This window comes from Equus asinus, chromosome 9, assembly GCF_041296235.1.
Source record: "Equus asinus isolate D_3611 breed Donkey chromosome 9, EquAss-T2T_v2, whole genome shotgun sequence".
Classification (NCBI taxonomy): Eukaryota; Metazoa; Chordata; class Mammalia; order Perissodactyla; family Equidae; genus Equus; species Equus asinus.
Genome location: NC_091798.1, coordinates 66,138,306 through 66,155,709, shown reverse-complemented (window position 1 = coordinate 66,155,709; position 17,404 = coordinate 66,138,306). Strand labels below are relative to the sequence as shown.

At 36.8% G+C, this 17,404-nt stretch overlaps 1 protein-coding gene across 4 annotated transcripts in view; it reads right to left on the bottom strand.

Annotated features, from left to right (window-relative positions):
- The window catches only part of FBXL17 (F-box and leucine rich repeat protein 17), a 465,079-nt gene that overhangs the window by 168,660 nt on the left and 279,015 nt on the right, over positions 1 to 17,404 (bottom strand). Inside the window, exon 7 of one of the 4 annotated variants that reach the window (XM_044780078.2) lies at positions 2,295 to 4,439. The exons of the other annotated variants lie outside the window; for them this stretch is intronic. Coding sequence (XP_044636013.2) covers positions 4,244 to 4,439 — 196 coding nt within the window. The 3' untranslated portion in view covers positions 2,295 to 4,243. Of the gene's footprint in view, positions 1 to 2,294; positions 4,440 to 17,404 lie in introns of those variants that run through there. 4 annotated transcript variants of the gene reach the window in all.

Genomic DNA, 17,404 nt, shown 5'->3' with positions numbered 1-17,404 from the left:
AATAAGATAGGTTATTTAGAATAAAATAGAATTTCCTAAAGTACATTTCTCAGATAACTAGCACTTTGGGGCTTTAATAGTTGACATATTCTAGAAAGAACTGTATGGCCAAATGTTCATGTTAAATCAAACCAAATTTTTTCTTTAGGGAAAAAAATGAATGTAAAGTACATAGGACAGCACCTGGCAAAGAGTAAGAAATTAACTGTTAATTATTATTTATTTAGGCCCTAGCACAGAACTTGGCACATTAAAAAAATGCCTGTAGTAGGCTGAATAACGGCCCCCAAAGATAGCAGATCCTAATCCATGGAATCTATAAATGTTACTGTATGTGGAAAAAAAGCCTTTGCTGATGTGATTAAATTCAGGATTTTGAGATGAGGAGATTATCCTGGATTATCTGGGTGGGCTCAAAATGCAATTCCAAGTGTACTTAAAAGAGAGAGACGGATGGAGATTTGATACAGACATACAGAAGGCAATATTACCCAGAAGGGAGAGATTAGAAGGATGTGGCCACAAGCCAAGCAACGTTGGTAGCCACCACAAACTGGAAAGAAGAGGAATGGCTTCTTCCCCAGAGACTCTAGAGGGAGGCTGCCGCCTTGACTCTTGCCCAGGGAAACTGATCCTGGATGTCTGGCGTCCAAACTGTGAGACAATAAATACTTGTTTTTAAGCTAGCAAGTTTGTGGTAATTTGTTATATGAGCCATAGGAAATGAATATAGTGTCTAATCAATGTTATTAAACTAATAACTGGATTACACATGTGGCACTAAGGAATTAGCAATTAAGATGATACAATTGGATATGACAAAATCTTAAATTGTGAAGGGACAAAAAAGGAAAACCTTGAAGAATGTTATCATATCTTCAGTCTAAATTAGAATAAATTCCAAAAATGTCTATCTTCTAAACTTTTTTAGAATAAACATTCATTTTCCCCCAATATTTTATTATGGTAATTCTTTTCTAAAGATTTTATTTTTTTTTCCTTTTTCTCCCCAAAGCCCCCAGGTACACAGTTGTGTATTCTTCATTGTGGGTCCTTCTAGTTGTGGCACGTGGGACTCCGCTTCAGCACGGCTTGATGAGCAGTGCCACGTCCACATCCAGGATTCGAACCAATAAAACACTGGGCCGCCTGCAGTGGAGCGAGTGAACTTAACCACTTGGCCACAGGGCCAGCCCCTATTATGGTAATTTTTAAGCACACCAAAAAGTTGAAAGAATTGTTCAGTGAAAACCCATTATCCACCACCTAGATTCTATAATTAACATTTTTCTAGATCTGCTTTATCTCAGATGTATCCATCTATCTCTTTATTGATCATGGTCTCTATCCATCAATTTATCCTATTTTTTTGATGCATTTCAGAGTAAATGCAGACGTCAGTACATTTCACTCCTCAACACTAGCATACACATCATTAACTAGAGTTCAATGTTTGTAATGTTTTTTTTTTTTTAACGAAGATTTACCTATTGTGAAATGCACAAATCTTAAATGCAATCAGCTTTGACAAATGCATATATCTGGTCTACCTTGAATCCCTATCAAGATCTAGACTATTCCTAGCACCCCACCAAGTTCCCTCATGTCCCCTTCCAGTCAATGCCCATACCCATCCACAAAGGCAACTACTGTTGCAGAGGTTCTGTTATTTTGTTTTATTTTACCATAACTTAGTTTTTCTGTTCTAAAACTTCATAAAAATAGAATCACTTACAGTATGTACTCTTTTGTGTAAGGCTTTTTTAAAAACTCAGCATAAGAGTTTCAAATTCATCTATGCAGTTTCATATTTCAGTAGTTTTTCTTGATTATACCTTTCAATTGCCAAGAGGTATCTCATTTTATGAATATCCCATAGTTTCTTTACCCTTTCTTCTCTTGAAGAGCATGCAAATTGTTTGCAGTTTGGGAGTAACTGTGAATAATACTGCTAGGAACATTCTTATAAATCTTTTTGTGGGCATAGACTTTCATTTTCATGGGTAAAAACCTAGGAGTGGGATTGCTGAGTCATAGAGTATTGGTAATATGCATGTAGTAGATGAACGATTAATTTTAGAAGAAACTGTCAAATCTCCTTCCAAAGTTATTATACCATTTTACATTCCCACCAATACTTATGAGAGTTGTAGTTGCTTCATATCTTCACCAATGTTGATATTATCAGATTTTTTAGCCATTCTGGGGAGTATGTAATGAAGACTAGTTCAACATTAAAAAATTCAAAGATCCCATCGTGATAATAATTCTACTCTTTTTTTATCTTTTAAGAAAATACATAATGACAAAAGATAACTGGAAACTGATAAATGTTTTAAAATTTATTCATATATTTCCAGAGTTTTTTTTAAATGCAAATAACATAACAGTACACATATATGATATAATTTATTCACTATACAGACAATGTTTGGTATGAACTCCTTCCAACAGCTTTTTGGCCCAGATGCAACATTCTATCTGCTAGCTCTTTGGGATATCTTTGTGGCTAATTCTATTTCTTTCATCATATTTATTCCAAGCAAGCTAACTCTCCAACAATAACCAGATAACTTCAGGAAAGAAATCTCAGTCATTTCAGATAGCCCTCAACATTACATCATATGTCACCTTCCATATTATCTCTGAGTTGAACTAGAAGTTGGAAACCAATTTAAAACCAGCCCGAAACTATGATCCTTTCTATCAGCATCAAACTTTTCATTTAAGGTTTCTACTCTAACTGAATATTTGGTGGAAGATATTACATGATGTGGCTTACAAGGTAGACTGCTTATCTTATCACCAAGAGCATGTTAAAAAATGTGCTGCCGGGGTCGGCCTGGTGGCGTAGTGGTTAAGTTCGCACCTTCTGCTTCTCGGTGGCCCAAGGTTCGCCGGTTCAGATACCGGGTACGGACATGGCACCGTTTAGCAAAAGCCATGTGGTAGGCATCCCACGTATAAAATAGAGGAAGATGGGCGTGGATGTTAGCTCAGGGCCAGTCTTCCTCAGCAAAAAGAGGAGGATTGGCAGTAGTTAGCTTAGGGCTAATCTTCCTCAAAAAAAAAAGTGTTGCCAGAAACTGGATTAGGACTCTGTCACTAGTTAGCCAACAGTAAAAGCTGAATATCATGGACCCCTCAGCAGAGTCTTCTTCAATCACTGGGGGAAAAAATAATATAATTTCCTTTCTTTTACTATTTCTAAGTATTTAAGTGAATTGCCGATTTTAAGAAATACTCAGTCTACTGATTTTCATAGCTAAAGAGACTACACATAAAATAAAAATCTTCACTGAAACATGCTGAAAACCATGGAAATTTTCAAACGAACATAAAGACGCTAAGTACTGCTGAAGAGACAAAGTCGATATTTTTCTCTAATCATAAGTAAACACAGAACGAAAAAGATCAAAGAAAATTTAACCTGACACTTTATCTTTTCTCACTCCATTGTAAATTTTATTTACATCTCACATAAAATGATTCACCTATGAGCTATATGCTTTCTGTTAAGGAGCCAAACATCAGGTATTTAAAGAACTCTTTATAAACTTGGCTTCCAAATAGAATTAAGGAAAGAAACAAGTCACAAATCTTTTAAAGTACTCAACTAAGGCTGAAGACATACAAAACTTCAGGATAAGTCACACTAAGACTGCCAAGCACGCTGCAGGTTTCTATATTTGAGGATTTCTACTACATCTGAAAGACCTTTTTGATACAGAGTATAAAATAATTTGAAGATATTAATAACTTTAGGCATATTACTATAAAAACCTCAGATGCCCAAAGTCTGGTATTTAATGAGAGAAAAAGGTATACTTTTATTTCACAAATATGTAAAAATACAGTTAGAATTCTGTGAGCTGTTGTATTATTTTTCATAAGATTAATATTCAAAAATGGAGACCACTGAGAAAGCACTGCAAAGTTTTTAACTGTGAAAGCTTTTAAAAGTCATTTTACACTTTGACATTATTCAACTATGCCATACAACTTTCAAAACATTCAACCTAATTCTTTTTAAAATAAACTTTAAACACTGATTAGAATCCATGTCTACAAATCCCAGCAAGGGAGAATAAATGCATGCTTATTGTAAAAATTAATAGCCCAAATCTATGAGTTTGGAAACCTCTGTTAACAGCCAGTACAACTAATATCACACATTAATTTTAAAGAGACATGAAGAATTATTTTGGGAGGAAGAAGTTTCAATGGCCACTAGGTTGCACATTCACACAAATAGGATATAGCCATATTTGTTATTAAGCCTAGTTTCCAAAGGCCACGCCCAGTCCCTGTGCGTCCGGTCTTCAGCCAAACACCGAATCCCTCTGTGCTCGGAATCTGAAATTCTACTGCTGTAGCCAGGCCAGATTAAAGTGGATAGAGGCCATGAAGTCCTGGGAAAAATATGGTTCTTCTTCCATCTGTAATTTCATAATAATAATTTTAAAATCCACTAAAGTATACAATTCATGAAAGGAAGACCAAAGTCTAATTTTTTTCAGCCTAATTGTTTATGCTGTCCTTGTGGTGCTGACACACTAAGCATGCGCCTGGTCAGCAGAATGCCTGATCTTGCAGTAACTGACTGCTGCTTCACGAGGAACACTCCATCACTCCATTTTGTGAACCAAGATGACTTTGACTTGCTTTTTTTTTTTTCAAAAAAGATTGGCACCTGAACTAACATCTGTTGCCAATCTTCTTTTTCCTTTATTCTTCTCCCCAAAGCCCGCCAGTACATAGTTGTATATTCCAGTTGTAGGTTCTTCTGACTCTGCTATATGGCATGCCACCTCAGCATGGCGTGATGAGTACTAATAAGTCCGTGCCCAGGATCCGAACCAGCAAACCCTGGGCTGCCAAAGGGGAGCACATGAACTTAACCACTCTGCCATGGGACTAGCCCCTGACATTTTTTGTTTCTTTGTTTAAATTTTGTCCCCCATTTACTTCTGTCAGTGAGGCTTGAAATCCCAGATATAGATATCCTAGAGATTCTGGTCCATATATTCTGCATAACTCTGTCTGACTTGGTCCACTGAACACATTTATTTCATAGACGGTTTCTCAAAACACTAAACCTTTCACATACTTAGACCTTACCAGAGTCACAAATAAGTGGAACACCACATTTTGTGTGGCTGAGTCAGTGTTTTAAACAAATATTTGAAGAAGAATGCCCTTAGGTCAGACAGGCGCTATCCAGTTTCAACAGTCCCCACTATTCCCTAATGATCACACTTGGCCACTTTCCTCATTTGCACTCTGTGTTTGGCTTTTATAGACATTTAAGTCTACAACTCCTGAATACACCATGTACATCACATCCACATGGGTTTAAAACCCTTAATTCAGACCCAAGCACTGGTTTCTTCTCAGACTGACTGTTGCTCCTGACCTCTACTTTTCCCTCCCTCTGTTGTGATCACTATATGAAGTATGTATCACCATACTGACCTGACTTCCAGTTCTGGCCTGAGATGGGCCCATGTTTTACTCATCTTTGATAAGATGCTCAAGACAGGTTTGTTGAATGAATGAGTGAAGGTTTGGGGCATACTACAAGACAAGTCATGCCATTGTAGTTACTTAGAAATCTGAATAAAAATAGAAAATGCATCACTTTCATTAAGGATGTCAACAAAGTAGGACGTTATTTTTACACATGAGGACTGACTGACTTGTAGTTATAAAGAGACATACCTATGTAAAATCTAATAAAAAAGGATGAAGAGCTTGTACTAACAAAATATAGAGGAATTTAAAAGGAGAAAAACTGTATTTGAAGATCCAAAGAGTTGAAAATATAAATAATAGAATAAGAATGTGTAATGGAAAGATAAAGTGGGTTCTGTGGAATTTCTCTCAGTAAATATATCTCTAGACTAGATAAGCCAAACTGATTGAGAAGACACTAGAAATTCATTCTTATGTAAGCAAAAGAAGCAACAAAAACTGTAATAAATTTTTTGAAAATGCTGTGGTTATTAAAAATTATAAATTGCCATTAATTTCAAGGAACTCACTTTATACTTCTTGATACTGGAAAAGACATATCTACGTAAGGGAAGTAAATTTACTTTCCATGAAAAGCTCCACTTCAGGACAAGGAAAATATCACAATTTGTCAATGTGAGAGTAAATATCACAGTAAGAAAATAAATACAGATTTTACAAGGTATTATTTTCAAAGAAGGTAGAGGTGGTAAACAACATAGTTCAAAAGTACTTTTTATTTAAAATATATATCCTTTAACATTTATTTGCTTATATAATTAAGATAAGATGTTCACTGAAGAGGTGTGGACCACACCTAACTCTTTTCAGTGTAATTTAGAAATGTCAGTGCCTTCAAGAGGCAGAATGGCAGGGTGCTCTGGAGCATAGGTCCTGCCCTGAGTGCCAGGGACTGGACCAAATCCATGCTTGGGGATCTCAGCCAGTTACTTAGCCTCCCTGTGCCTCACCGTCTTTATCTGTACAGTGGAGGCAATGAGAACATCTACTTCAAAGGGTTTCTCTAAGGACTAAAAGAAACGATATACGTAAAGTGTTTGGAATAATACCTTGCACATATTAAAGGATACATGTCTTAGCTATTACTACTTTACTTAAAATTTCCATTACTGCTTGACATTATGTACCTCCTCATTTAATATAATAAGACATATCCAGCACCATCTATGCAGTATATTGCCCCCAAACCAGAAACCTAAATTTAATCAAGCCTCTAATTTACCTATCAATTTATAGGCAATATGGGGGGGAGGGCGGGTAGGCAAGTAGCAAAACAAAGAATGGCACCATAAGAAGACAATCAACTAAATCCAGAATGTAAGAAATTTTGCAGGACAAACAAGTTATGTTCTTCAACAAATAAATGACATACAAATCAGTCATTAAAAGAGACCTAGGAGATGTCAACCAAATGCAATATATGACCTAGTTTTGATGCCAATTCAAATAAATAAGCTGAAAAAAGACTTTAAGAAATTATTGTTATGTTTGTTAGTCGTAATAACAATATTCTGTGTGTGCATTTAAAAAATCTTCATCTGTTAGAGATAACTGAAGTATTTAAAAATGGTAATTTGTCTAGGCTTTAACTTAAAATACTCCAGAAAAAAAAGAGTTGAGGGGATCAACTGATGAAATAAGAATGGCAAAACACTGGTAATCATTGAGTTTGGGTGAGGGGTACACGAGACTTCATTATTTGATTCTCTCTATATTTATGTTTGAAACTTTCCATAATAAATGTTAAATCTAAAAGATTCATTATCTTGGGGATTTAACATGTGTGTTTGCCCTCAAATATGTTTATGCCAATCATATTTGGTATTCTAACTGTGCAACTTAATTAAATGTTATCATAAATGAAATGTGAAGTGAAAAAGAGATCATTTTTATAAAACTATATTAGATACTTTGCATATATTTGACAAAGGCAACTCACTAAAAAATGCTTTTGAATTAGATGTGACATGATTTTAAAAGTTTAGGGGAAAGTCTGTAAAATTTAGAAGGATTCTACTTATCTCACTTCATAAGTGTCTTAGTGCCCATTCCACTTTAACGTACGGAAATCTGCAAATCACTGACAATGCAGCTGGGCGCGCGGTTTAGACAAGAAAGACGGCACGAAATTCCCATCAGCACGCTCTTAGATGAATAGAAGGTCTTGGTCCTTCAGCAGAAGACTTGTGAATAAATGAGCGTTTATACAATTTTAAATGATGCAAATTCTTTAAATATTTTATTTTACTATCCTCCCCACATTAACTCTTTAAATAAACAATTACTAATCCCCATCAGAGCAGAAAAGAGGGGCTTCTACTGAGTTACACATTTGTTTTGTTTTTCCTTAATCAAAGTTTTGGCCCTTTTTTAAGTTAATGGAGTCCAAAAATTAGTTATGCTTTAAAATCCTGTTCAACATATTATTTCAACTATTTAAATTAATTACTAATTCATAATATAAGATTAAAGTGGTATAAATTGAGAAAATGATATGATGTTTTACAGTTTTAATAATGAAGACCTTATGACCACAACTATAGCCTCAATAAATATAAATCTAGAGGCCTTTCTAAATTGCAAAAAGCTGTGTTTTACATTTGACCAAAGATAAATATACAATAAAATACACTGATATCAACTAGACTTGGTAAATACAATAGCTATGACAAGTTATTGATTTATATTCAGCCTACTTAAAAGAATTGACAATAGCTTAAAATGAAAGTAAATGTTCATGTTAGCTAGTTATAAGACAATGAGATGACTTGGAACTTGATTCTAAAAGGAAAAACAAAGCTTAAAGTAAGCTTTCTTCCCAAAGCCAAGTTATGTAAAATATTCAAAGTCATGATTATAAAGTACTAGAATTTAAATATCTTTTTCTGTTAAAAATTATCACTCAATTTGTAAAGTTGAATATCAACACTAGCATAATTCTGAGTTTTATTCATATACTTTAGGGGCAATAGTATAATCACAGAAAGCTACCCAAAGTCTTGGTTTATATGTTCAAATAAACTAAAGCAAAAAAAAAAAAATAGTCTCAACAAAATATATTTTGTTATAGATTTGATTTAATTATAGCCCCCATTTCAAAGCTGTTGGAAAACGTGACAAAGCAGCAAATCAGCATAAAATGAATACATAATTAGTACCTAAAGCTCCAGGCCAAAATTCCTCATCATCATAAATTAAAAAATGACATTGGTTGGTTGTTTATTTAAAAGTAGCAAAATGTTGAGGCATATTACTTTACATCTTGAGAAACAAAATAGAAAACTTTATATTATAGTTTCTCTAAACCAAAATTTCAAAACTATAAGAATTAAATATTTAGGTATAATAAAATCTTGAATTACGTATAAACATTTAGACAATCAGACACTGCCTCTTCAAAAACGCAGTGGACTGTATGACTGCTGTCTAGGAGCCCCCCAAACATAGTCGCCACTAAGAATCTCTGATCACTTGGAGCTTCTGCCCTCCCTCCAGAAGGAGCTTGTTTATAAAAAAGACACTACGGACTTAGTTGTCAACTTTCATATCTTGCTGTGGGAAGGATATGGGGAAACAGATACACATGTGGCAGCATAAATTAGCAAAACCATTCTGGAGTATACTCTGATACTACTCATTTCTTCATTTATATACTTATGGTTCATCATACACAGGCTAGGTATATACTAGATCCTAGTGATAAAGGATGAACAAAACTAAGAAAACTTTCAATGAAGAGGTGGGACCAAGATGGCGGAGTGAGTAGTCTTGTCTCTCTCCCTTCAAATCTACAACTAATTGGATATTCACCAGTTAACAAAGGATATCCAGATAGCATCTCAAGACACCTTAGAGACCCGTGCTGCTATACATCAGAAGGTGGATGGACATCCCCCCGGGAGGAGGTGGAGATTAGTAAAAACTCTCCGACCCCCGACCCCCGGACAGCCTAGTACCTGCAAGAGGCTGTCTTCCAGCGGACTCCCCCATAGCATCACCATGCACCAGGGGCGGGAGTGTGCACTCACCAGTGGAGCGACGGTGGAAACAGGTGACTACAACCCTACCTAAGCCCCCCGAGATTACACCCAAGCCCGGGGGAAACTACAGGTTCCCACACTGCTGGCAGGGAAAGCCTCTGCTCGCCATTAGCAGAGAGGCCCCGCCCAGCACTCAGAATGCCAGGAAGCTCCCAAAGTGCAGAATTCCTGGCAAGGCAGCAGCCCGCCAGCCACCACCGGGCCCACAGACTCTGTGTGTGTCCCAGACGGGGCAAGGGGCCCCCAGAGATTCTGTGGGAGTGGTCTGGGGCTGGGTGGAGCTCCAGAGGACCGGCTCCATGGCCCGGGGGGGACTCCAGGTTCCCACAGCAGCCTCAGCGAAAGCCTCTGCACAGCACTAGTGGAGAGGCCCCGACCAGCAATCACAAGGCTGGAAGGCCCTGGGGCAAAAGTAGCACAGCTAGGTGAGCTAACCACAGACTGCAGAAGATACCCATGGCTCTGCTGGGACCTATAGTGGACAAGTGAGATCTTGTGGGCTCTGACAGTGACAGAGCTGCGATTAAAGGTGATCCTGCTCCCGGCTGCTGGGAAAGCCCATAATGCCACTGAAGACCCCAAGGAGGGAGCGCGTCTAGGTGGTCTGCAACAGTAGGCACCAGCAGCCTGAGGCCCCCCTACAAATGCCCCCACAACTGACGAGGGACCCCACAGGACCACTGTGACTACGAGGAGGGGCCCAGGTCCAGTCAGTAACAGCTGACAGGTTTCCTGGGTGGTGCAGCCTAAACAGCTGCTCCCCCCCACACCAGCTGAAACAAGTGGAAGCAGTAACTAAACTCTATCTCTATGCGGAGGCACAAATCCACGCCATCAAGCAGTATGAAAAAATATATTAAATCTCCAGCACAGAAGGAAAATGACAAGTACCCAGAAAACAATCCCAAAGACACTGAAATCTATAACCTAAATGACGATGAATTCAAAACAGCCATTATTAAAAAAATCAATGAGTTAAAAGAGAATTCAGATAGACAACTCAACGAGTTCAGGAGCTATGTCACAAAAGAGCTTGATACTATAAAGAAGAACCAATTAGAAATACTGGAGATGAAGAACACAATGGAGGAGATTAAGAAAAATCTGGACTCTCTGAACAGTAGGTCGATAATATGGGGGAGAGAATTAGCAATTTGGAGGATAGGAATATAGAAATGCTGCAGACAGAGGAGGAGAGAGAACTAAGACTAAAAAGAAATGAAGAAACTCTGCAAGAATTATCCGACTCAATTAGGAGATGCAACATAAGGATTATAGGTATACCAGAGGGAGAAGAGAAGGAGAAGGGGGCAGAAGGCCTGTTCAAAGAAATAATGGCTGAGAACTTTCCAAACTTGGGGAGAGAGATGGAACTTCATGTGACAGAAACCAATAGATCTCCAAACTTTATCAGTGTAAGAAGACCAACCCCAAGGCATATAGTAGTGAAGCTAGCAAAAGTCAACGACAAGGAGGAAATACTAAGGGCAGCCAGGCAGAAGAAAATAACCTACAAAGGAACCCCCATAAGGCTATCAGCAGATTTCTCAGGAGATACCTTACAGGCTAGAAGAGAACGGAACGATATATTCAAAACTCTGAAGGACAAAAACCTGCAGCCAAGAATACTCTACCCAGCAAAAATATCCTTCAAATACGATGGAGAAATAAAAACTTTCCCAGATAAACAAAAGTTAAGGGAGTTCATTGCCATACGACCTCCTCTTCATGAAATGCTCAGGAAGAACCTCATACCTGAAAAATCAAAAAAAAGGAAAGGGGTTACAAAACCCAGAACAAAGGAGATAAGCAGAAGGACAATAACAGAAAGTAGCAGCTCTCCATCAGACCAGGTTAGCAAAAGGTAAATAAAACATTAAAGATAAACAGAAGGGAAACACCAAGAATAAATATAACCTTGTAATTTTAACCACAAACTCACAACACAAGAAGGAAGAGGGGAAAAAAATCTGACAATAACAACCTAGAAGGGGAAGAGAAAAGAGATGGAACGTTTTAATTTAAGGAAATAAGAGACTATCAGAAAAAGGACTATCTCATCTATGAGATGTGTTATACAAACCACCTGGTAATCAGTAAACAAATAACAAGAATAAAGACACAAATTACAAATAAGAAGAAAGCCTATACAGAAATTTACCTACCTGAATTAGGAATCCAAAAATCATGGGACGAGAAACAAAGGAAATGCAAAAGAACCAGAAAACAAGTGACAAAATGGCAGCAGTAGGCCCCCACGTTTCAGTAATCACTCTAAATGTAAATGGATTGAACTCTCCAATCAAAAGACACAGAGTGGCAGGATGGATCAAAGAACAAGATCCAACAATATGCTGCCTCCAGGAAACACACCTCAGACCCAAAGACAAACACAGACTCAGAGTGAAGGGATGGAAGACAATACTTCAAGCTAATAATGAACAAAAGAAAGCAGGTGTTGCCACACTTATATCAGACAAAGTAGACTTCAAAGCAAAACAGATAAAAACAGACAAAGAGGGGCAGAATATAATAATAAAAGGGATACTCTACCAAGATGACATAACACTTATAAATATATACGCACCCAACACAGGAGCACCAAAATTTGTAAAGCAACTATTAACAAAACTAAAAGGAGACATCAACAATAATACAATAATAGTAGGGGACCTCAACATCCCATTAACACCAATGGATAGATCATCCAGACAGAAAATCAACAAGGAAATTATAGAATTAAATGAAAAATTAGACCAGATGGACTTAATAGATATATATAGTACACTTTATCCAAAAACAGCAGGTTACACATTCTTCTCAAGTGCACATGGAACATTCTCAAGGATAGACCATATCTTGGGAAACAAAGCAAGCATCAATAAATTCAAGAGGGTTGAAATAATATCGGGCATCTTTTCGGATCATAATGCTATGAAACTAGAAATCAACTACAAGAATAAAGCTGGGAAAGGGGCAAAAATGTGGAGACTAAACAACATGCTACTGAACAAACAATGGATTATTGAAGAAATTAAAGAAGAAATCAAATATTATCTGGAGACAAATGAAAATGAAAACACACCATACCAACTTAATTGGGAAGCAGCAAAGACAGTCCTAAGAGGGAAATTCATTGCAATACAGGCTCACCTCAATAAGCAAGAAAAATTTTACATAAACAACCTCAAACGACACCTAACAGAATTAGAAAAAGAAGAACAAACAAAGCCCAAAGTCAGTAGAAGCAGAGAAATAATAAAAATTAGAGCAGAAATAAATGATAGTGAAACAAAAAAGACAGTAGAAAGGATCAATGAAACAAAGAGTTGGTTCTTCGAAAAAATTAACAAAATTGATAAACCCTTAGGCAGACTAAGAAACAAAGAGAGAAGTCTCAAATAAACAAAATTAGAAATGAGAAAGGGGAAATCACAACAGATACCAAAGAAATACAAAGGATCATAAGAGAATACTATGAAAAACTATATGCCAACAAATTGAACAACCTAGAAGAAATGGATAAATTCCTAGACTCTTACAACCTCCCCAAACTGAATCAGGAAGAAATAGAGAATCTGAATAGACAAATCACAAGAAATAGAAACAGTAATCAAAAACCTCCCCAAAACTTTCAATGAATATGTCCTGTGACCCAGAAATTCTATTACTGTGAATGCAAATAGGATAGGTTAAATAAATTATGGTATCCAGATGCAGCCATGTAACAGGATGATAAATATTTTCCTTGACATGTAAAGATTTCAAGAATTAGTGTTGAATTTAAAAAGTTGCAAAGCAACATGAATAATATGATCCTTTCTATATAATTATTGCATATTTTGTACATATTCTTAAATTGATTTGGATTCATTATCTTTCTTTCAAAACAATAAGTCAATTGCCAAATGATTTGTAGGAATAAGGAGATAACTTTTGAGGTTTTGTGGGCATGAGGTTTTTACCATGAAAGTTGACCAACAGATAATGAATATGTGAGAATATAAAGGTGTAGTGCAGCCTTGGTAACGTAGGAGTGATTGGTTTAGACATTTTGGGCAATAAAACAGTTTATTAAAAACTATAATAATGTATCAGTAAATGTGAATATTATAGCATAGGATTTGGAATCAGAGACCTTGGTTCGAATCTGGTTTTGTCCTGTGATGTATGACCACAAACCAGGTCATTTAACCTCTGTGGTCTATAGCCTTAATGATAAAACGGAGATAACGACTTGATAGGGTTATTGTGAGGATAAAATGGTATAATACATGTACAGTGCTTTATATTCATAGGTGCTCAATTATTATTTTAATTGGCAGCTATTCTTAAATATTTCTCAATCAGAAAATATATATTTGGAAAATTTTAAGAGTTTTTTCTTTAGTATTTTATATTAAAATTCTCAACATGAGAATGTTAAAGGAGGCTCATGTTTAATCAACTTTCATGATTGGGTGTTAAGTAGAAAGGATTTCTCATGCCATGGTGTTGATAGAGTGCTGTGCCCAGAAATGGAACTTATATAGATATTCATGGATGCAAACACTCTACAATGAACTCCTAGAAAAACATCTATGAAGCGCTCTGCCATCATTTACGGCATGAAAATAGATACCCAGTCTATGATCTCTGGAAATGTCCACATGATTTTCATGAATAATGTACAGAGCTAGTTTCCCATAGTGTCACCGACTAATTGCCCTGAGAAACTCAAGGGTGGTTTTGGAAGCATTTAACTGTTTTTCCAAATTGTTTTTTTTTTTCCTTCTGTTATGTTAAGGAGATGCAATCACCAACCACCCTGAACCAGACCAAGCCTCACCACAAGAGCTATGCCTATGATCTTTGCCTTGTTTTTAATGTAAGAGCTCTCCAGGAGGAGCTTAGGCCTTGTTACCATAACCTGCAGTGTATGTGGAAGCATGTTTTCCAACTGAGCCTGTGCAAGCGAATACCCACCTCTCCCTTTTGAATATTCATTTTCCATCTGAAATAAAAGTCCCTTCTTCCTTTTGTTCAGGGATGCCATGACTTTGGAAATGATTCCTCATGGTCTCCTGTTTGCTGCAAATATACTTTACTTTGAGAGACAGCTACTTCTGGTGGAGAGTCTGATTTAACTCACCAGGAGGCGAACCCACTTTGGTTCGGTAACAATAGTTCTAAAATGTAGTTTTTAAGTCTCTCAAAAACACATTTTTCCTATCTTTCCCATTTAAGGATCTCAAAGACTTATAAATTTTTAACTCCATCTCACCAAGCTCTATAAATTCTCTTTCTGGAGCCTTTCTGATGCATGGATTTGATGTATATACAATTCAGCTAAAAATTAAATGCACAATCTTCAAAAGCTCTAAATCTTTTACAGTTGTGCAGTCGAAGATGAAAGAACTTGTATACTAATGTTTAAAAGTATATAAACCTTCCTATGTAAGATAGAAAACAAGGAGCTCAGAACTTTTTCTTAAATCCATCCTAAGGGATTTTGTTAAAATAGTATGCTTTTTTCAGCAGCGCCATTACAACAGATATTTCACTGGAAACAAAAAGGTTCCACTGTCAGACTAACAATCAATAATAATTTTACTACTACTAAAAATACGTATTATTAATTTGTACTTTAAAAAAATCTTTTGAAATTAATTACACATCTATTATCTCAGTTTATTCTCTAAAACACTGCGTAAGGTGGTTTTATCTTCATTCACTCATTCAGGGGACTGAATTATAGACACATTAAGTCCTGGGACTAACAACATTATAGGTCATGATAGTTAGCAAAGTAATGGAATGAGGTCAGGTTACCAGCTCCCAGATCTAGTACCGCTCTGCTAGACAACAGAAGAATAAAAGTAGCTAACATTAGTGAGCACTCAATAGCTGGTAATTTGCTAAATAATTACTTATTTAATTCTGTGAAATTCTACTCCACTCTACCACTTACCATCTCCATTTTCCAACCGCAGAAACAGGGGCTCAGTCTGATAGTTATATCTAGTAAGTGGCAGATTTAAGCTGAGGTTAAGATTTCAAAGTTCTGCTTTTTTCCCAAGAGAAAAAACTTAAAGCTAGAAATAATTCAAATGCTAAGATATGCACTGTTTCCCTACTACCTGTCTACATGGATGCTTTCATATATGAGACAGGGGAGAGGGGAACCAACTCAAAATACCAGGTAAATTTGGGCCAGATCTGCAGATCCTCAGTATCTGATATTCCTACACTTCTTCCTAACATTGAACTCAATACCTCGAGGTGCTTCTGCAGAAGTTGCCCCTGGAGGCTAAAGCAAGCTGGGAGAGGGTAGAATTTAGGAAAAGAAACACTCACTATATTTGATGATCATTTAGCTGAATACATCTGTGGATAGATTGAGAACAGCCAAAATTCTGTTTCCCAGAGTATAGAGACTTTCCACACAAAAAGGGGACACTTCATTCACATCAGCTGGAAAACCACTGCATTCTGGAACCCTCAGATCCTTGGGTCACAAAGCATATAAGCATAGAAAAAGCTCTGAGAAGTACTGTAGAACAAAGGCCTGTTTCACTTAGTTTGACCAAGTGTTTCCCAAGTGTATGACCTAACACTATTCCAGGGAACAACTTCTGATATTTCAGACATGACTCTGAAAATAATCCATGAGTATGAACCATATTGTGCTTTTCTCTTATGATAATTACTACATAATGGAATTTTTAGTGCATTATCCACTAGGTACAGACCTGTAGTGCATTATTCTAAAGGTATAGACAAGGAATAGCCCCAGGTAGATGAGACTAAATGGTGTAATTTCTGGATATTAGACCTGACATGGCCTTAAGGGTTTTATCATCTCGTCATTTACACATGAAGAAGCAAGAGCCTAGAGGGATCAAGGACTTTGGAAAGTGGCTACACTGCTAATGAGTGATGGCCTCGCCTCACCAGGCTTGGCCAAGGTGTCTTAGCAGGATGACTTGTCAGAGGCTTCCCATCCAGCACATTCTCTGCTGGTCTGGTCCAGGGCCACCAAGTGGGAGGCTAAGGAGGAGTAGCTGTGGACACCGCAGAATACTGCCTCAGGATGCTGCTCTTCTGCCTCTCGCCTTGCTGTTTTGTTTTCCAAAGGAACCATCCCAAACATCAGTCAGGTTGCAATTTTCAGGATGAAATAGTTGCAGTGGGAATATCAGGCAGATGTCTGACATCCTAAGCTCTTTGTTTTTAGGCTAATATGCCCTCAATTTCCCCCCAACTGCTATATCGACAGGCATTTACAATAACCAAGAGTATTTCTAAACTTTATAAGGATAATTTGGGAAAAAATTAAGCACTTTTCATTTCTGCATAGGGAGTGATTTTAAAGTGGTTTCCTAGGGGAAATAAATGCATGCATCTTGGAATTCAGTAGGAAATTCTAAGTTTTTGTAGTAATATTACACTAAACATATATCTACATTTTATCTAAATGTCTCTATACCCATATATATGTATATAAAGACATACCACAGCTAAAAATATATTGATTGGTATTAGTAAATTTTGCCTCATGCAATTTTTCAGTTAAACGGAAATGAAAGTTTTTCTTAGAGTGATTCAGTAATTATATTAATTAAGAAATTAATCCAGAACCATAAAGAGGTATGACAGGGAAATCAGGTGGACGTTCTTCTGCTTCAGCTAATCCATTATTTGATATCCTTAGCTCTCAGCCACCTGTCCCTAATATGAGTGTATGGGACACACAGCACTTTTCGATATTTTTTTTTCACCAGGAAAAAGTGTCACATGCCAGGGAGTTCAGTACTCCTTACATAGTAGTACTTTATCTAGCCACTAGT